General features: G+C 48.0%; 1 protein-coding gene across 2 annotated transcripts; it reads left to right on the top strand.

Moving 5' to 3' along the window:
• The first annotated feature begins 540 nt into the window (after positions 1–540).
• CTSE (cathepsin E) lies at positions 541–13,726 on the top strand. Of its 2 annotated transcripts, XM_047076604.1 has the most exons (9): positions 542–703; positions 1,327–1,483; positions 2,071–2,188; positions 3,164–3,282; positions 6,037–6,236; positions 8,227–8,349; positions 9,531–9,672; positions 9,774–9,872; positions 12,942–13,294. In XM_047076604.1, exons 1-9 carry the CDS (start codon positions 636–638, stop codon positions 13,104–13,106), a joined length of 1,191 nt encoding a protein of 396 aa, XP_046932560.1. In that variant the 5' UTR covers positions 542–635; the 3' UTR covers positions 13,107–13,294. The 2 variants fall into 2 exon arrangements, with proteins under 2 accessions (XP_046932561.1, XP_046932560.1); XM_047076605.1 differs by lacking the exon at positions 9,531–9,672 and having other exon boundaries at positions 541–703; positions 12,942–13,726.
• Positions 13,727–21,430: the final 7,704 nt, after the last annotated feature.

Raw genomic sequence — 21,430 nt, forward strand, 5'->3', positions numbered from 1 at the left:
AAGCCCAATCTCCCTTTCTAGGGGCTTTGAGGAGTGCAAGTTTCTGCCTCAGAGTGGACTGAGGGAGGGTCAGCTGCCCCCGAGGCTCCCGGAGGAGTGAGGAGAGACTAGGAAATACATAGAAAACAGCCCGATTGATATTTTGAGTTGCCCCAAATGTGATGACTGAGGTTCCACCCCCCGGGAGTCCTCAGCCAGGCCACTAGTGGTAACACGTGAGTAGACGGGTCCCACTGTCCAGGGGCACATTGCTCTCTCAAGTGATAAATACAGGGTTTCTAGGGAGCAGGGTAGGACCCCAAAAACTGGCAGAGAAGCTGAACCTACACAGTCCTCTTACTCTTTGAGGGGGCACAGACCCCCATGTCCCATTCCAGACCCAGCCCGCCCCTGCAGGAGGGAAAGGAGCTGAGGGGAGGAAGAGAGACGCCTTGTTAAACTCACTGTGTTTGTTCCGGGGCCCGGATATTGACGCAAGAGGCCTTATCATTGGGTCCTCAGGCTGGGCTGGGCAAGGCAGGGCAGATCTGAGAGTTAAGGAGATTCGGTCCCCACCGGCCTGTGGGAGAGAAGAAAAGAGAAGGGGCAAGGAAGGCCACGACAGAGCAAGGCAGAAGCTGCTGGTTGGGCCCACGATGAAAACACTCGTTCTTTTGCTGCTGGTGCTCCTGGACTTGGGACTGACTCAAAAAACACTCCACAGGTGAGGCCACGTCCCCAGCACTGTGTCCAGCTGGGGCAGCTCCCTGCCCTCAAGCCTAGGGCTGCCCCGGGAGAGGAAAGATGACGGGGAATTGAAGAGGAGAAGAAGCTAAGGGCCATCTTGTGTTGGCCTTGACCCCCAGCCCACGACAAGCCAGCCCTCTGCCTCCATCTCTGACAGAAACTGCTGCCCAAGTCCCAGGGAGCCTCTCTTGTTAGTAAAGAGCAGGAACCTGCAGCTTGGTGTGGCGCTCACGAGACCGAGTACTTGCTCGAAAGACTGACCATGGCTGCCCCCCAATAGTTTTTCTGCCCTTTTATATCATCCCCTGACAAGGTTCATGTAAAATTGCAGAACATTTTCCTAGAAAATCTCAAAGAGCTTGTCTGTGAGAGGGAGGGCCAATTCAAGTCTAAGATTCTAAGAATCTTCAGGAGGCAGAGATCAGACTGACAGGCCGGGGGCCGAGAGGGCACCAATTCTGGCCAAACTCTGGCATGATGCCTTGCAGAACTTCTCCTGTGTCATTTCCCAGTTTGCCTCTGGAAAAATGGGGTGGGGAGAGGGCAGGGTCCTAGAGACGCAGAAAGGCATCTCCTCCTCACACGGGACTTTGTCCTCAGGGTGCCCCTCAGGAGGCATCCGTCCCTCCGGAAGAAGCTGCGGGCACGGGGCCAGCTCTCTGAGTTCTGGAAATCCCAGAATTTGGACATGATCCAGTACACCGAGGCCTGCACGACGAGCCAGGGTGCCAACGAGCCCCTCATCAACTACATGGATGTGAGGAGTCCCAGGGCAGGGGCTGGGGATGGGGGAGGTGGGAGGATGGCTTGGCCTTTGGGAATGGCCAGTGTCGGCCAGCAACACCAAAGGTCAGTGTGGATTTCTCCTCTAGGATAACCCATAGGGACTGATCCCCTGGGTCCCTGTGGATTTGACCGAGCAAGCCCCAATGCGCCCAACCGTGTAGAGCTCTCTGCAAAAGAAAAGGGATGAGCAGGGCAAGCATGCCAGTCAGAAGGGCCCTGCTGCATGTCCTGGGACACATGACTTAACCTTCACCGGCTTCCCTTCCCTGATTGCAGAACACAGGCATCACCGTCTCTTCTGCCTTGCTCGTAGAGTGATTATGAAGAATAATGCGAACAAAAGCTAAAGATAAGCAGGGGCTGAGAGGCTGATTTGATCGTCTCCCTTATAGCCCTTTCTCTGCTCCTTCTCCCTTTTGTTGCCACTCCCGAGGCTCTGTAAGCTCCAGTCTGTGCTAGCCCAGGCTCTGGCCCGGAGAGCTCTCCCTAGGCCCCCTGGTGAGCACCTTCCCCTTTCCCACCACCTACACTCTCCTCCCTTCCCTCCCTCCCCCGTAGACAGAATACTTTGGCTCCATCTCCATTGGCTCTCCACCGCAGAACTTCACCGTCATCTTTGACACTGGCTCCTCCAACCTCTGGGTCCCTTCTGTGTACTGCACGAGCCCAGCCTGCAGTAAGTAGGGCCAGGGTCAATGGCAGCCAGGGCCTGGCCCTCTGGGGGAAGGGAGCTTGATTTCCAGAAACTGGCCATCCAGGCTGCACTGGCTTCCCCTCTCCACCTCTGAGTCCGCCCTGGGACCTTCACTTATGCTGAAAACAAGGCTGAGCCAGGGACAGAGCTAAAATCTGACTGCTATCCAGGCCAGCAACTTTCATACTGACCTGAATTAATAGGGGAAAACTCAGCCACTGAAAATACAAAGTCGATACAAATCTTTGAACACATGATGACTCGCTCCCTTTGGAACACCCGAAAGAATGTGGGAGAAAGTTCTGTTCAAATGGCTGTTTCTGGGCAGGTCGATGGGTTGGGTTCTAGTGCTGACTATTCACCTGCTTCAAGAGGGCTTGGTGGCCTACCTCCCAGGATATCAGAGGTGGGGCTGACGGGGCACAATGTAGGGGTGGGTTTATTTGGCCGGAGGTAACTCAGATGTCTTTGTTAGCGTCGGAAAGGGAAGAGCTAAGGAAAGATGCCTTAGTCTGTGCTGGATAAATTCTAGAGGCACAATGTCTCAGAAAACCCCAAAATTGGGTGTCTACAGGTTAGGCAAGGAATTGAGAGTAGTTGCCTGGCATGGTATTTATTTATCTATGAGTTTTTTTTTGAATACCAGGCTCTGACCCATACTAGTTGGTGGAGACTTCTGATGGCGCCTGATACATGACGCTTATCTTGGTGTGCCTCATGAGGTCACTGTGAGCAATCACGTTTCCCAGGGACAATTATTTGTTCTCCATTTAGGCCACCACATGTGGCTAGAGGAGAATGTAGTAACTAACTAAGGAGGGCCATGGCCAACCTTTCTAGATGCCCCCACTCAATCTGGGAGTTGAGGGAATAGACCCTGCATCTCTGTGGTATCAGGGCAGGGACGGAGGCAGTGAGCTGATGTCCCAGGCAAGAGCAGCATCCTTGCTTTTCCAGAGACACACGCCAGGTTCTACCCTTCCCAGTCCAACACATACAGCGCGCTGGGGAATCATTTCTCCATTCAATACGGGACTGGGAGCTTGTCTGGAATCATTGGAACCGACCAAGTCTATGTGAGTACAATTCCTTCCTCTTTTTTCTTTTGGCCAGAAACTTGGGGGACAGAATATTTTGCAGAGCTTTTAGGGGAACAGTTTCAGATCTGTCTCTGGAAGAGGTGGAAACAGGGAGTTGGCTTCCAGGGAAAGGGGGAAGCCTGGCCAGGAGGGAGTAGCACTTCCTGTTTGAGATAACGGCAGTGGGCCAGTCTGCTCAGTGTGCTGAGTTCTAGAGAGGCAGCAAAGAAGAATCCACAGAGAAACAGTGCACAGGGCAGAAAGCCTGGTGGCAGGCTTTCAAGAATGAGTTAAGGCAAAGAAAAAAAAAAAAGGAGTCCAAGATGCTTATTCTCAGCGCAGTAAGACAAGAAAAAAGAAACTAAGGGTATTAGGATTATAAAGGAAGAAATTACACTGTCATTATTCACATATGACAAAATTCTACATGTAAAAAATCCAAAAATATCTACAGACAATTGGGGTTATTAATTAATTAACAAAGTTGCTGAATACTAGATTAATGAACAAAATGATTTGAATTTCTATATATCAGGAAAACATGGAAAATAGATTTTTTAAAACCTATTTATTTTTGAGAGATAGAGACAGAAAGTGAGTGGGAAAGGGGCAAAGAGACAGGGAGACACAGAATCCCAAGCAGTCTCTAGGCTCTGAGCTCTCAGCACAGAGCCAGACGCGGGGCTCAAACTCACAAACCACAAGGTCATGACCTGAGCCAAAGTCGGACACTTAACCGACTAAGCCACCCGGGTGCCCCTGGAAAATAGACCTTTAATGACATTATTTATAACACCATCAGAAACATCAAATACCTAGACATAAATTTAACAAAAATGTTAAATGTTTCAAGATCTCTATTCTAAATTTTTTTTTTAACGTTTATTTATTTTTGAGACAGAGAGAGACAGAGCATGAACGGGGGAGGGTCAGAGAGAGAGGGAGACACAGAATCGGAAGCAGGCTCCAGGCTCTGAGCCATCAGCCCAGAGCCTGACGCGGGGCTCGAACTCACGGACTGTGAGATCATGACCTGAGCTGAAGTCGGAGGCTTAACCGACTAAGCCACCCAGGCGCCCCTCAAGATCTCTATTCTAAATACACTACAAAACATTATTGAGTGAGACTAAGGAAGATCTACATAAATTGAAATGACTCGGTATTTCATGACTCAGTATTATAGATAAGTCAAAGTTTTTTCAAATTGATCAATAGATCTGTTAATCAAAAAAATGGCAATTTTTATTAGAAATTGATGAGCTAATTCTAAAATTTATATGGATATGTAATACACTCAGACCATCTAGACGAAGAAACACACTATAAATATTAAGACCTATTATGAAGTTCTAGTAATTGAGATAATGTGGTATTGGCACAAGATAAGCAAATAGACAAATGGGACAAAAGAGAAAATTAAGAAACTACTCTGAATTATGTTGAATGTGAAACTGCAGTGCAGTGGAGGAAATGACAGTGTATTTATTAAATGGTTCTAACTCATTTGGATTTCCATATAACCAACTAACAAACAAAAGAATCTTGGCTCCTATCTCACACATCATCAAACCTTCTGATACATTGTAGGTGTTAATATGAAAAGTGAAATAAGAAAGCTTTTAGAAGAAAACATAGGAAAATGTCTTCAGGACCTTAGGGTAGGCAAAAGTTTCTGCAACATGTTACAAAAACCACTAATTAAAGAGGGGAAAAAATGATAAATTTGACTACACCGTAATTCATATCTTCTGCTCACTGAAAAACACCAGCCAAGTCTGGAAGAAGATATTTGTAATACATCTATCCAAAAAAGGACTTGATTCCAGAATAAAAAATTCCTACCAATCAATAAGAAAAATGCAGATAACCCGCTTCACACAAGAGGTTATCCAAATATTCAGTTTCATTAGTATTAGGAAATACAAATTAAAACCCCAACATAACCCACTGCATATCCACGAAAAGACTAAAATGAAAAAGATAGGTAATATCCAGTGTCATTGAGAATCTGAAGCAACTGGGACTCTCAAACGTTGGTATGGGAAATGTCAATTGGTACAATCACTTTGGAAAACTCATTGTCAGCATTTACTCAGGCAAAACACTTACATATCCTGTTATCTAGCAGTTTTCTCCTAAGCATAAACCCAACATGTCCACTAGAAGACATGTACAAGCATTACTGTTAGCAATAGTCAATACCGAAAACAACCCAAATATCCATCCATGGTAGAATGGATGATGATGATGTAGTCATACCATGGAATACTAGTGACAATGAGCAAAGTTACCACAGACTGCACTAGTATGTTGAGTGACAGGAGCCATATAAACAAGAATTCATCCTATAAGATTCCATTGATACAAAAACTCAAGAAGAGGCAAAGGCAGTATAGGTGGGGAAACCAGGAGATGGGTTACTCTTGAGGAAAGGCGCCATGATTTGCAGGGTGTGTGATTTGCAGGGTGCATGAAGGGGCTTCCCGTTCGGGAGCTTGCTGACAAGGGCGAGTACAGTTTGTGAAAATTCTCTGCACTGTCCACTTACGATTTCTGTATTACACTTCAACTTTTAAAAGTTTACATAAAAAAAATAAGGTTGTGAGAATGTGGTGAAATCACTGTGCCCATTGAATCAAGAAAAGTTGGGTGGGGGAAAAATTCTGTTCAGGCCAGAGGGAGAATTCGGGAATCTGAGATTGTTTGCCAAAGATCTCCCATGCAGTTTTCTTTCGGGTTTTCTCCCATTAGGTGGAAGGACTGCTTGTGGTCGGCCAGCAATTTGGAGAGAGTGTCACAGAGCCTGGCCAGACCTTTGTGAACGCAGAGTTTGATGGAATTCTGGGCCTGGGATACCCCTCCTTGGCTGTGGGAGGGGTGACCCCGGTGTTCGACAACATGATGGCACAGAACCTGGTGGACATACCCATGTTTTCTGTGTACATGAGCAGGTAGGCCTGTCAAGCCCACCAAGGTTAAGGTCAGTTATGACTAGAGGGAGACAACATGGTCTAGTCAAAAGAGCACCAGACTTAGTAGTCAAGTACCCGGCTTGGATCTCTTTCTTGACCTATTACCAGCTGTGTGACCTTGGGTTTACCCTCTCTGGATGTTGAGGAAATGGGGTTTGCCTCACCTTGTAAATTGTACCACACTGAGCTAATATGAGGAATCTCTGGGATTGACTACTCATTTATGCAATGAATAAATATTTATCAAGCTCCTATTCTGTGCTGACTGTGATACTGGGCACCAGGAGCACAATAAAACAAGGAAGACAGCCCCTGCCCTCAGGAAGCGTGATTCCAGTGGTAAGATGCAGGAAAAAATTCGAAAGTAAGCTGACAATAAAATAATGAAATGTTAAGGGACTAATAAAATACAATAGAATATCACTCAGCCTGAAAAAGGAAGGAAATTCTAACGCAAGCTACAAATGGATGAACCTTGAGGACATTATGCTAAGTGAAATAAGCCAGAAAACAAGCACTGTATGATTCCACTTGCATGAAGCTCCCTACAGGGTCAGATTCAGAGAGACAGAAACCAAGATGGAGGCTGCCAGGTGCGAGGGACGGAGGGGGGTGGGGAATAGAAAGTTATTGTTCAAGGAGTATGGAGTTTCCATGCGCAGGATGAAAAGCTTCTGAAGACCGGCTCGCCACAATGTGAATATCTAGAACACCAGTGAACTGTACAGTTTTAAATGGTCAATTTATACAATTGTTTTAAATTGCTTGCTGTAGTTGGAAAAGGTCATAAGGCTCGCATGCCTGGGATCCGGAAAGGCTCACCTAACCTTCATCCCTACATAGGAAGGAGATTTCTTACCTTTCTGACTCCCTCCCAGTGAGATCTGGTCTGAGCTGACCCAGCTTTAGTGTAAGCCCATTTCCCTTTTTCTCCACTCCTACGTGGAGAGACTTGAATTTCCTCTATTATACTGCATGGCTGCAGTTGGGACCAGCCCAGGGAAGAGCTGGGAGCGGGACAGCAGGTGGCCCAGACATCTCTGCTGCTCCCTTACAGGTTCCTGAGCAGCTCCCTTCCAGCTGGGAGAGACAAAGTTTAGGATGGGAAATAGCAGAGGCTTTGCAGTCTGACTGATCTGGATTTAAGCCCTGAGCCTCAGTTTCCTCAACTGGCCACAAGGATGATGTAAGAGATAAATAGGATTAAGCAGATAACATTCTTTGCCCAGTGCCCTGCACAAAGGCCATCAACAAACAGTTCTTCCCCCAACCCCCACTAAAACCACTTTTCTATGATGCTCACGGATTCCCAGTTCTCTTCCCCTTTACCACCCTGACTTGTAGCACCCAGAGTTTTGTATTTTTCTGATCATTTTCCTCTTGAAAATGAATCAGTTTCATGTCCTATTTCCCCAGAATCCTGTTAGGTGCCAGAACATAATCTGAAAAATCAACATCGGTGAAGATTAATAAGTTTTCAAGCTCTAGTAAGTCACGTTGCATTCACATTAGCTTCTTCACCTTAACACGATGGAGAGAATAACCCGGAAGCTCCAGGCACCAGGCACCACCAAAACAATAGTGGGAAAGATACTTGGGGGGAAAGGCTTTGGGGGGTGCCTCAAGTCACATGGTGTGTGCACCCCTCAGATGGCCTTGGCCTTGGTTCCGCGTGAGTGTTGCATGACCAGAGCTGTCATCACCCTTTCCCACCTTCCTAGCCCTTTTACCCAAGAAGAAAACATTCACAAATCATTACGCAGACCTGTTTCTATCCTTTTGCCAGAAAAGATCCAGACTAATCACCTCGCAGTAGTGGGGAACTCTGGTCTCAAAGCCTAGGCTGATATTTCCCCTCTATAGGTACTTGGTGTGAGTGATCAGACCAAGAAATAGGGCACTGGCTGAGGCTTTTTCCTGGGGTTTTCCAGTGGCCCTTCCCTGACAGCCTGCCTTTCTTTCCATGTAGTGACCCAGAAAGTGGTGTGGGGAGTGAGCTGATTTTCGGAGGCTATGACCATTCCCATTTCTCTGGGAATCTGAACTGGGTCCCGGTCACCAAGCAAGGCTACTGGCAGATTGCACTGGATGTGTGAGTATTCTCGTTATGGTATGACAGAAGAACTCAGGATGGGCACCACTCAAATTGGGTTAATTGAATTGACCTGAATCAAAGTGCTGGTCCCTGGGAGAGGATGCTGGGGGCTTGTTGTGCAGGGCTAGAAGCATGGAGGGGCTCAGCGGGGGTGCAAGAGGGGCCTCGGTCTCCAGGGCGGCAGACACATGGTACCAAGTTTCAGCTTCCCTCCTTGCACGCGTGGTGCTCCCTCAAGTCAATACGAACACTCAGCCAACTACTCGGGGCTCATCTAACGCTAATTAATACATAGGTCAAAGGGCGAGTGACACAGGGGTGCAGGTGTGAACTGGACTCAGATTTTGCCTCCATGGAGTGTGTACAGAAGATGAGACACACACACAAACCCCCACCAGGTGAAGTGGAGGGTGGACCATGGTCCATGAGATGTGCCACCAAAGTGGCCTTGGCAGACAGGGCAAGACAGCTCCTACCTGAAGAACTCCTCAAGCAAGGGTTTCATGAAGGAGGTAACATTGACAGGGTCTTGACATACATACATGCATACGTACGTGTGTGTGTGTGTGTGTGTGTGTGTGTGTGTGTGTGTCTGGGCATGGAGCAACCAAGGAAGTGGGACCAGTGGCCAGTCACACACCTAGCACTGGACTAGACCGTCCAGGAGTTCAAAGAAACGCAAGTCTCAATTCAGCCAAGAATAAGCTCCTGCAAGGGGAGGTGAGGCCATGTGCTTGGCATGAGGGATAAACAGCAAAAAGCTTCGGTGTTCACTGTCTACTGAGGGTTTTTCAAACTGTAAGGACTTACCCATTTATGAGTCATGACCTCATTTTAGGGGATCATGACTTACATTTTTCATGAACTGGACTAAAATAGAAAATATCAGAGTGCAGTTCGCATGTTAGGGTTGAGCACTGTTTCATTTTTTATTTTTATTTCTTGTGTGTATGTGGGTGCGTGTACTGGGTCCGAGAGTACATGTATTTCTGTTATGGGTATCAGCCACAGAAAAACTGAGAAACACTCATGTGTAAGACAGTCAAAATGGAAATCACGAGTGTATATTTGAGAGCCTGTAGAGGATGAGAGCAGCTGGGGAGACTTCAGGGCTGGGGAGGAGGAATCTGGGATGGGGGAGTGGGGAGGGCGGCTCACGACATTTTCCTTGCCCTCAGAATCCAGGTGGGAGGCACAGTGATGTTCTGCTCTGAGGGCTGCCAGGCCATTGTGGACACAGGGACTTCCCTCATCACGGGCCCCTCCGACAAGATCAAGCAGCTGCAGAAGGCCATTGGGGCAGAGCCCATGGATGGAGAAGTCAGTGCCTGCCGGGGTTGGGGGGAGGCGGGAGCAGGGGAACTAGGCCCTCTCTTGGGAGGTGGGAGGCCTCTAAATGGATCCTCTGTGCTGTGTTTTAGTATGCTGTGGAGTGTGCCAACCTCAACGTCATGCCGGATGTCACCTTCATCATCAACGGAGTCTCCTACACCCTCCAACCGACTGCCTACACCCTGCTGGTAAGAACTGTTTCCTTATTCTGCAAGTCACAGGGCCATCCCTTCCCCACGAGGAGCCTGCTACTTCCTCTTTTCGGTAGCCTGCACTTACCCTGAGCCCCCCTCCCATCTTACCCTGTGCCGAAGCAGCAGTGCCCCCTCTAGAAAGGACAAAGCTGCCTGTGGTGGAAAGGCCACCGGCTGGTTCTCTCTCATTTCCTGTCCTGCAGAGAAGCAGAAACAAGCCTCGTACAAGCCATGTAGTGAAGTTTCCGGGCGTTGTCACGTAGGACTTTTCAACCGACCACGTTTAATCCCCTCAAACATCCAGCCAGACTGGATATTATTATCCCATTCTATAGATGAGGATACTGAGACTCGGAAGGTTATGCGGCTCAAGATTTGAGCTGCATGGAGAGGGAGTACAGAATCAGGTTATATCTTCTAACATTCAGATTAACATTCTTCTCAAACAAGAAAGTGCCTTTTGCGTAGTGGATTCCTAAGTCGGTAGAGTGAGGTAGAAAGGGAATTCCTGGGGAAATCTGTGATCGTTTCACACCACCGTTGGCCCAGATTTCCAACATCACATGGAGTTCTTTGGAGACACTCAACACGCTAACTTTACCCAAGAGCCACCCACAGCACCTGGGTGATTGCACCAGAATGGAGGTGCTAAGGTGTAGAGGACTTTGGGGACTTACCTACCCCCACATCTTGTTCTCCATTAACTGCTTCCCCAAGCCACCAAATATAAACAGACAATGCAAGTGAAAACAAATGTGGGGTGGTGGGGTTTTTTTTGGCTTTTATTTAAATTCCAGTTCGTGGGGCACCTGGGTGGTTAAGCATCCAATCCTTGATTTCAGCTCAGGTCATGATCTCACAGTTTGTGAGTTCGAGCCCTGCGTCGGGCTCTGCGCTGACAGCACGGAGCCTCCTTGGGATTTTTTCTCTCCCTCTCTGTGCCTCTCCCCACCCCCTTCTCTCTCTCAAAATAAATTTTTTAAAAACTTAAAAAAAATAAATTCCAGTTAGTTAACGTACAGGGTAATATTAGTTTCAGCTATGGAGTACAATGATTCAACACTTCCATACAATACCCTGTGCCCTCCTTAATCCCCATCACCTAATTCTCTCATCTCCCCACCCACCTCCCCTCTTTCTGGTAACCATCAGTTTGTTTTCTATAGTTAAGCTAAACAAACCATCAGTTGGTTTTCTATAGTTTCTTGGTTTGCCTCTCTCTCTTTTTTTCCCCCTTTGCTCATTTGTTTTGTTTCTTAAATCCCACATGTGAATGAAATCATATGGTATTTGTCTTTCTCTGACTGACTTATTTCACTTAGCATAAAACTCTCTAGCTCCATCCATGTCATTGCAAATGGTAAGATTTCATTCTTTTTATGGCTGAGTAATATTCCATTATAAATATATATATATATATATCCACACATATATATATATACATACATATATATACGTATATACACACACTACATTTTCCACATTTTCTTTATCCATTCATCAGCCAATGGACACTTGGGCTGTTTTCATAATTTGGCTATTGTAGATAATGTTGCTATAAACATTGGGGTGCATACATCCCTTTAAATTAGTATTTTTGTATTCTTTGGATACTTAGCAGTATAATTGCATAAAAATCCTAGAGGAGAACACAGGCAGTAACCTCTTTGACATCAGCCTTAGCAACTTATTTCTAGATGTGTCTCCTAAGGTCAGGGAAAGAAAAACAAAAATAAACTATTGGGAACTCGTCAAAATAAAAAAGCTCCTGCAGTGAAGGAAACAATCGAGAAAACTAAAAGGCAACCTACAGAAAGGGGGAAGATATTTGCAAATGGTCTATCTGATAAAGGATTAGTATCCAAAACATATAAAGAACTTCTAAAACTCAACACCCAGGAAACAAATAACCCAATTAAAAAATGGGCGGAAGACATGAATAGACATCTCTCCAAAGACATCCAGATGGCCAACTGACACATGAAAAGATGCTCAACATCACTGATCAACAGGGAAATACAAATCAAAACCACAATGAGATAGCACCTCCCACCTGTCAGAATGGCTAAAATCAACAACACCAGAAACAACGGTGTTGGCGAGGATGTGGAGAAAGGGGAGCCCTTCTGCATTGGTGGTAAGAATGCAAACTGGTACAGCCACTCTGGAAAATTGTATGGAGCTTCCTCAAAAAGTTAAAAATAGAACTACCTTACAATCCAGCAATTGCACTACTAAAAAAAGCAAACGTTTTGCTTTAGAAAACAGCTTCATGTCAAGTCCCTAAGCATCTCCAACAAAGGGATTCTGGAGCTGTCACTGGGAACCCCAAACTGAGGATAAGCTAGACATTTGAACCGTGCCAAATTCATCAGCCTATATACCCTTCAGGACTCCAGCACCCCACCTTCTCAAGAAGGTGCTTTAAGGCCTCTGTGAATTTCCTCTACCCTCATCAGCAACCTCAAATCTCAAATGGTTGTTGGAAAGACCACACCTGCTCGGTAGACCCCAAGTCTTTGCCAAACTAAAAAAATAAGACTGGAGAAAGTTATACCCTTCTCGTGGAAAAATGAACGCCTACTTGCTTTATATCTAAAAAAGGATTCTTCCCAGAACACAAAATAGCAGTGTAACATCTCTCCCTTGAAAAATTGAGTTGAGGTTCACAAAGAAAGCAGAATTCCAGCCAACATCTTCTAAAGCCAAACCTTTTGCTCTTCCCGTCAGGCAACAAAGTTTCACTTTTTCTGATTATCAAACGGGGGTGGGGGGGTGGGGGGGGGGTGGGGGTGGGGGAAGCGGGAGACGTGTATAACAGATGAACAGTTGACAAAATTGTAGAGCTTAGAAGCCCAGGCCCACATGTATGAAACTATGCAGGCACTTTGCGGAGTAAACAAGTAGAGGTGCCGGAAGCAGGAGGAAGAACCAACCAGCCAAAGTGGTGACCGTATGGAACGGTCCAGGGCCAGTCGCCCCACTACCACACAGTACAGCCTCCAGGCAGCACTGCTTCCCTTTCTCCCTACATGTCACTTACATCTTTTTTTCCAACCCCAGGACTTTGTGGATGGAATGGAGTTTTGTAGCAGTGGCTTTCAAGGTCTTGACATCCAGCCCCCAGCTGGGCCCCTCTGGATCCTGGGTGATGTCTTCATTAGACAGTTTTATTCAGTCTTTGATCGTGGGAATAACCGTGTTGGGCTGGCCCCGGCAGTCCCCTAAGGAGTGGCCTTGCCCATGTGTCTGCCTGCCTGCTTGCCTGATGCCCTTTAGAAATTCAGCTGTGCCTGGGAGGTTGGGGCATTCTTCACAGCTGTCAGAAAGTCACTGCAATTGTTCCAAAGCCGCAACTTGAATTAGGACCAAATAGAGCATGAGAACATACACACCCACTCACACGCTTCACACATTTCACACACACCCACGTCCACACCTCCTCCACCACCATCATGATGGAAGAATTAAGTGGCATGCCCATACTTTGTATTGCTTTTTGCTAGCATTTTCTTTTGGAAATCTCCAAACATGTACCCAAACAGAGATGATAGCACAATAAATCCCTGTGGACCCCAGCCACTTTTCATAACCCACCAGCATGTAGCCAGGCCTGTTTTATCTGGAGCGCCTCTCCTCCTCTCTCCAGCCCGCACACCTGCATTATTCTGAGGCAAATTCTTGGTATCATATCATAAATCATCACTGCAACGATTCACCCATAAATCCTTCTACTATTCTTAAATACGCAATCAGTGTTCAAATGTTGTCTGTTGTCTAGGAAATGTTGGGTCATTTTCATGGCTGATTTGTCTGTATCAGGATGCAAATAAAGTTCACCAACTGCATTTATTTCAACTCTATGTCTCTTTTCATGTGCAGGGTTGACCACACTCTGAACTGTGCGGGGTGAAATCGGGAAGTGTCGCCCAACGTGGTTCTCTGAGCCCACCTTTCCTATAAAATGGCAGTTCGCTCTAGAGGCCTGGTTTTGTGGCGAGAGTGTTTCATGGATAGTGCTGGGTACATCCCGTTGTCGCCCAGCAGGAGGCAGATAATGCCCAGTGCCTCTGTGCTCACATGTTTGGACGGACGAGTTGGCTCTGGGGCTGTTAGCCTCATCTACCCACCACTGATTTCCTTCAGCATTTTACCTAAAGGCTTCGGCAACCACTGACGATCATTGCTTAGATCCACGCTATCTATCATCAGGGCTGCAAAACAGATTTTTTTTTTAATTTTTTTTTTTAACGTTTATTTATTTTTGAGACAGAGAGAGACAGAGCATGAACGGAGGAGGAGCAGAGAGAGAGGGAGACACAGAATCGGAAGCAGGCTCCAGGCTCTGGGCCATCAGCCCAGAGCCCGACGCGGGGCTCGAACTCACGGACCGTGAGATCGTGACCTGAGCTGAAGTTGGACGCTTAACTGACTGAGCCACCCAGGCGCCCCCAGATTTTTTTTTTCTAATTCTATTTTTCCTCCTGTATTTGTTAGCTAGCATTCTTCTATTTAAAACACAAAACAAACCACACTTAAAAAAAAAAACAAAACCATTTGCTTACCATCAGGTACAGCTCCTATAGGAAAGGCAAGCTGACTTGGCTTTTCCCCCTTGTTTACTGGCTTTCAGAATAGTGAATGTGTTTCAACTTACTGCATTTTTTTTTTTATATATATATTCCAAGCATGTTACCCTTGGCCAGCAGGTACCCCTTCAAATTAGTTTCTGTGAATTTTCACTTGACCCCAGCACAAAGCGATGTTCCGGGCCTATTTTCCCAAGGATTCCTCGTTCCTGGTCATGTGCTCATACGTTTGTTGCAAAAGAAAATATTTCAGAGTACAAGGAGAGGATATGGGGGGCAGGGGGTGGGCTCTGAATGAACCCTTTTCATCTCCCCCCAGGGCCCATGCTGAGGGAGCTGACAGGGTGAATCCTGGCTGCATCCCCACTCCAGTGGGATCTATTGTCACCAAAAACAACATGTCTTTCTTTTCCTTCCTTTTGTTCTTTTTTTTTTTTTTCAAAATGCAAGTATCTTCAGGGTTTCCTTTATTGTAAATGATGTGAAAGTCCTCCGTGACCCTTCCCCTCAAAGATAAGTAATATTTTTTATCTGAAGCTGTCTGATGCAGACTTTTCCTTTGTATTTACAACAGAGATAGCCATAGGGAAGGAATTTTTTTTCCTACAAAAAAAGGAATCACTCTGAATACACTTGTGCCTAAACTGCTCCTTTAACAGATTCTACGTAGTCAGCTCTTTCCTTGTAACATCTGCAAAGTGTCCACTTAATGATCAAATCCTCCCTTAATGAACATTGGGTTCATTTGGGTTTAATTCAATCCAATCCCATAAATATTTATTTTGTGCCAGGTGCTAAGTGAGACACTCGAAGATCCTCAAGATAAGTGGGACAGATCCCGGCTGTCGCTTTTGGCACAGAGGTCATGGAAAACACACCAGGCCTACAGTCAGATACTCCGGATTCACATCTGTGCCCTGCCCTGGATCAATTTGGTGACCTTGGCTGGTCACTTTGTATCTCTGAGATGCCCACCTCATCGTGCTATGGGGAAGAGTCAATGAGTTTACCTGGATGGAAGCACCTAGCTCATAATGTTAGTTCTCCTTCCCCTGTAAGCATGAGGTCAAAGTAGATCACAGCTACACACGCACATGCACACACACACACACACACACTTTTTTGGTTTTGTTTTTCTTTTATCTCTTTCTTTCTTTCTTTCTTTCTTTCCTAAATTATTGCTTTCAGAATTAATTCAGAACAGCCTGATCCAAATAAACTACAAAGCAGGATAAAAGAGCAGTGAACATCACAGGCTCGGAGTCACACAGGCCTGGACTTGATTGTTGACTCCAGTTGTGGGACCTCTGCACCTCAGTTTCTTCATCTGTAAAACGGACATGGTGACAGTAACTATCTCATGGGTTCGTTGTGAGGCTCCAATGGCATAATGCTTATGCAGAAACACTTAACTAGTTTGTGCGCCTGCGCTCGTCACACAGGGACCAGACCCACACTCGACAGAGGCAAATCTCAGGCAGGGCAGAAGGGCCTAGAGTAAAAAGGTTTTATGACTTCTCCTCTTAAAACAAAGCACCCAAGGGCCGTGTAAAGACCAACTGGCAGGCAGCATTCCTGCAGGCTGTCTCCTTAAGGGTGATGTCTGTGCAGCGGGCTACCCCAAAGTATTGCATGTGCCTGTGCCAGCCGGGTACCTGTGGGTCCAGGAGCCTGCGTGCCGGAGGCCTGAAGTATGAGTGTGGTGCATAATCTGTGCCTGCAGGAAGGGAGAGCAGTCTGGAGACTGCCCAAGCTAGTTCTGCTCTGAGCACGCAGAGCTGTCTCAGGGGGACAGTTCTGTCTCTCAAGACAGAAGTGACACTTTCAGTCTGTGTGGACTGAACTCTGCTGGCCGTGCACCTACTTGCCCTGTCAGCTGCAGAGGATTTTCCAAAACGGACCTCTGCACCTTGTGATCGTCACATCAGCAGTGTCATCCCCTGAAACTCAGGTCCTCATCTCATGCCCCATATCCGATACTAGGTCACAAACCTCTCAGCGATGGGCCAAGGGCTCTGGCCAAGCTTCACCGTGCCCTGGGAATTGTTAAAGGGTCACTGGGGCTGCCATAAGCAAGCACCACAAACTAGGAGGCTTAAAACACAGACATTTATTGTCTCGCGGTTCTGGAAGCTAGAAATCCAAAATCGAGGCGTCCGCAAAGCCAGTCTCCCTCTGAAGCCTGTAGGGGAGAATCTGCCTCGTCTCTTCCTGGCTTCAAGTGATGGCTGGCAATCCACGGGGTTCTTTGTCTCACAGAGGTGACACTTCAGTCTCTGCCCGTTGCCCCCCGGCATTCTTCCTGTGTGTTTCTGTCTCTGCGTCTCTTCTAAGGACCCCAGATGTATTGCCTAAGAGCCCACCTACTCCACTGTGAGCTCATCTCAACTGAACTGATTGCATTTTCCACAACCCCATTTCCAAACAAGGTCATTCCGAGGCACCGGGGGTTAAGACTTCAACATATATTTGGGGCGAACACAATTCAACCTGTAACCCATGTTTTCCTATTTGATTTGGGGCTCATTAAGGTCCTTCCAGGAGCTTTTGGTATTTCGTCCTTCTTCCCTTTCTTCTCTTTGTTTTCCACCCTTGCGAAAAATCTGTAAATGAGACAGAGAAGGTTTTATTACCCTGTTTCCTAAATGGGGAAATTGGAGTATAAAATAATGAAACAGTTTGCCAAACGTAGTAGTGAAAGTGGGATCCATGTCTCCCGCCTCTCACCCCCTGCTTCTAAATTATGCCCCTCCCCCAAGCCCACGTATTTGTCAGTTTAGGACGTTGCAAGGGTGAGGACAAAAGGTAGAATCTACTCAGTCCCCCCTCCACCCCGGTAACATTTACCTTTTAAAATTAAAACACATTGGAGAGCCTGGGTGGCTCCATTGGTTAAGCGTCCAACTTCAGCTCAGGTCATGATCTTGTGGTTCATGAGTTCGAGCCCCGCGTCGGGCTCTGTGCTGACAGCTCAGAGCCTGGATCCTGCTTCGGATTCGATGTCTCCCTCCCTCTCTCTCTCTGCCCCACTCCCTCTCACACTCTGTGTCTGTCTCTCAAAATAAATAAACGTTAAAAAACTTTTTTTTTTTAATTGAAACACATTTGCTGCCTAAGAGTGAGTGGTGGCCGAGTCCAAGGTTGCAGCTTCCTCCTGTCTGCCCCTCTATGAAAATGACGCCCTGCTAAGAGGATTCCAGAGAACCTGCTATTTTTGTACTGGGCACCACCTCCTCTGAGGAGCGTCCCTCTCCTGTTCTACAGGAGCCTTGGCAGGCTGGCGTATCTGAGTTCCTGTCATCACCACCCACATTCCAGGGGAGCACGCAGGCCTCAGTCGCACCCATCAGACTGTCTTCCCTGGGAATCTGAGTGTGGAGTGGCCCACAGGGAAGACGGACGTTGGGAGCATGGCAGGCTCACAGAGAGCTAGCCCCCAAGTCCTCGGTCCTCAAGGCCGCCACGGCTACCCTGCCTCTGTGCTGCCTGATGTCCAGGTGTGTGTCTCTCTCCCAACAGCTTCGGTTTTCTCAACTGAGGACACGTGCATGTGGCACAGGCGTCTCCCTGCAGGAGGGTGACCAGATAGGCGTCTTCCTTGCCCTGGGGGTCAGAGGTCTCGGGGGCCTGGAAGGCTGATCCCTTCTCTAAGTGAAGTTCAAGAGCGCGGTTCTGCAGCCTTGGCTGGGCGCTCATCTAGAAGAATGTGTGCTCAGGAGGACAGTAAGGGTAAGGAGACACGTGAGAGCTCACTCCGGGACCGCCAGCCTTGGGTGTGTAAAAGACACACAGGCCCAGGCCTCAGGACCATAACACGCCTCCACTCCTCAACATCGCCTCTTGCTTTTTCACCACTTGGCCAGCTTATGACGTAACACCACCCATTGTAACAGATCAACCCCTGAATCGCAGTGTCTTCCGTCAACGTTTAATTCTCACATGAAGAGCCCAGGGGAAGAGAAGCACGATTCAAGAACACGGGGTTCCCACAGCCCATAGGACCTCGGGGCCATTCTTTCTGTCCCCAGACAGGCAGATCCTGCGAGACGACTCAACACGCCGGATCTGAAAGCGGCTAAGGCACCAGCAGGACATTTCCTCTTCATCTGTTTAACTTGAGTTCCACAAGGGCAGGAACTCGGTTCACCGTTCTATCCATTGGCTAAACCGTACTCCATGATGACACCTATCTACAGGGGCTGGAAGCGCCTTGTAGCGGTGGCCTGGAGGTGTTAGGGGGCTTCCGTGAACATAAGTCATCTCTGCCTCTCCAGGCCTCCGCCTGGGATCTTCTTCTCCCTCCTGCGTCTTAAATGTGGGCCTGTTTCCAGCCTTCTTCTCTCTCCTCTCTCTCCTTCACCTAGGACGTGAGGAGCATCTGCATGGTATGGAGACAACCCCCACGTCGACCTTTTCAGGTAGACAGTTTGCAAATCTCCAACCTCTTCCAATGAACACTTCTATCTTTGTTTCTCATCCTGCCCTGTCCACCCAGAGCTGTGGCCCTACAACGCATCCATGCACCCGGCAAATATTTCTGGAGCCCTATCTTGGCCTAGGTTCCCTTCCTTAAGGGGGAATTTTTTAAAAATTCCTGAGTCTGAAGCTTGTTTTTAACATGTTATTGGGAAGTTCAGTTCAAAGGAAGCAAGAGAGGGAAAAGGGAAGTGAGGAAGAGAGAGAAGGGAAATATATGCAAGGAGGTGACTTTCCAAATTGATACAGATTTGCGGCCAGCGCAGCGGTTGCTGGGCTCCCCAGGGCACCTCCTTGAGCAAGGCCATGTGCACCGGGGACAGCTCAGAATGGTCCCGTGACAAGGTGGTGGGCGGCAGGTGAGTGTGAAATGTCTGCCGATTTCTTCTTTCTCCTGCTCTGTCGGTCAGAGTCTTGCCCGTGGGCGCTGAGCCCCTGCACTTCCCATGTGTGTTCCTGGCCTCTCCAGGAGGCTGCTGGGGAGCCAGAACCTCTGCGAATCCACCAGCCCCGGTGCCAGCTTCTTCTCCGCTGGTGCCCTGCTTGCAGGTGCCCGGACCGCTGGTGGTAGCGCTCTTGGACGTGAGACCAGGAAAACAGCATGAGCCTTCGCCAGAATTGCTGAAGCCCGAAGTAAGATGAGGGGCTGGGGCTGGGTGGAGTGATGGGGGTCAGGGCCAAGCACCGAGCATGTGCCAGGCACGACAGCTGTGGTCTGGGACAGAAGCATGAACATGACAGGTAGAGTTTGTAGTGAAGAGATAGTGGACACAGTGCCATGAAAAACCAGATTGAAATCTCAGTCCTGTGGGTGGTCAGGCCTGGCTCCGAGCCTCTTTTGTGCACGTCAGCACCTCTTCCCCCATCTAGGGTGAGCCCCGCCCTCAGGCCACTTCTTATATGGAACTTGACCCGCTCCTGCTCCTCCGCTTATCACAATCTGCACGTTTGTCTCTTGTGCATCCTTCAAGCTCCAGTTCAAATCCCTTCTTTCCAATCCCTCCTTTGCCACCTCCAAATCTTCTAAATCCTCACAACCCTGTAGCTGCATTTCTCACATCGTTATTGGCACCGTCTCATTTCACTGATTAATGCAAGTGTCCACCTCGTGTCCCCCAAAGGGTGGGACACACTCAGATTATTGGATGAATGCGTGCAAGAGGGGAAGAAGGAAGGAAGTTCCGCGAATGCCGCGTCAGGGCCTCCCCCACGAGGGAGAGGCTGGCTGCCGTTTTCCACAAAGCATGTGTCAGAGGAAGAGAAGGGAAGTCACTAACTCTTGACCCATTCAGACAGAGGAGATGGGGACTGAAGCCCGGGGTGGGGGGTGGGGGGGCTCTCAAAGGTGTTAAGGGTACTTCTGCAAACATCCCTTAAAACTAGAAGTCTCAGGCCTGTGTTCAGAGGCTATAAGGACTAGGTGAGGGTAGTTCCCTTCCCTTCCCCAAGAGCGCCCACAGCACCAGACCCCTGGCTGGTGACTTCTCCTTGTTCTCTGCAAGGGGCTCAAGTTAGCCTCTACAGCTCTATAGGGGTTTGTCCCCATTCATTCTCTCCCTCTCTCTCCCTCTCCCTCATTCCGCCTTCTCTCTCTCTCTCTCTCTCTCACACACACACACACACACACACATTCATCTAAAACCTGGTCTCGGGGGGCCTGGGTGACTCAGCCAGTTAAGCATCCAACTCTTGATTTCAGCTCAGGTCACGATCTCATGATCTCACTGACAGCACAGAGCTTGCTTGGGATTCTCTCTCTGTCTCTCTCTCTCAAAATGAATAAATAAACATTAAAAAAATAAATAAAATAAAACCTGGTCTCAGAAAAGTAGAAGAATATGGGAGGGGATCTGATTCTAAGGGCGACAATTTAAAAACAAATCGGCCGTCCTAAACCAGTGGTTATCTGACGGTGGGCTGGTGCACCCTCTCCCAAGTAAGCAAAGAATAATATTCTAGGAAAACATGCCCTGGAGTTCTTCCAGCTCGGCGCGGCCTGGTCAGCGGGCGCCTCACAGACATCATCGTGCCCCGCTCCGGGCACCTGCGAATCGGAGCAGGGGAGTGAGCGTCACCTGGAGCTTTTGTTTCACTGACACCTCCTTACCAAGGTCTGTCCCTGGCACCGCGTGTGGCCGAGCGTGGGGTTCAAGGTTACTCGCTCTGCCCTTGAGGGATGTCTGGTCCCACTGACCAGCCAGACCTAGACGATAGCCGTGAGGCAGCACCAGAGACTCAAACACGAGGAAATGCTTGCTGACAGCGAGGGTGGTTCAGGGAGTGGACCACCAAGGGGGAAAGGCCCCTCTCAGAAGGAACATGGGGATGGAGGGCTGAATGCAGTGCTTTACAAGCCTTAAGGGGAGCCCTTGGGATCTGTTAACCCATTTCATTCGGGCTCATCTGCACTCACTTTATTTCCAAAAAAGAAAAAAAAAACCCTCACTTTATTCCCCTTTTATCTGCCAACCATTGTTACTCGGGCCA

This window comes from Lynx rufus, unplaced genomic scaffold (assembly GCF_022079265.1).
Source record: "Lynx rufus isolate CCGP_SWC_20201006 ecotype Redwood Valley unplaced genomic scaffold, mLynRuf1.p SCAF_15, whole genome shotgun sequence".
Taxonomy (NCBI): Eukaryota; Metazoa; Chordata; class Mammalia; order Carnivora; family Felidae; genus Lynx; species Lynx rufus.

Excerpts from the sequence above, each read along its gene's own strand:
- CTSE (XM_047076604.1), top strand. The coding sequence starts at position 636 with ATGAAAACACTCGTTCTTTTGCTGCTGGTGCTCCTGGACTTGGGACTG. Across the intron at positions 1,484-2,070 it reads CCCTCATCAACTACATGGAT|ACAGAATACTTTGGCTCCAT; the intron begins GTGAGGAGTCCC and ends CCTCCCCCGTAG. Across the intron at positions 9,673-9,773 it reads CAGAGCCCATGGATGGAGAA|TATGCTGTGGAGTGTGCCAA; the intron begins GTCAGTGCCTGC and ends GCTGTGTTTTAG.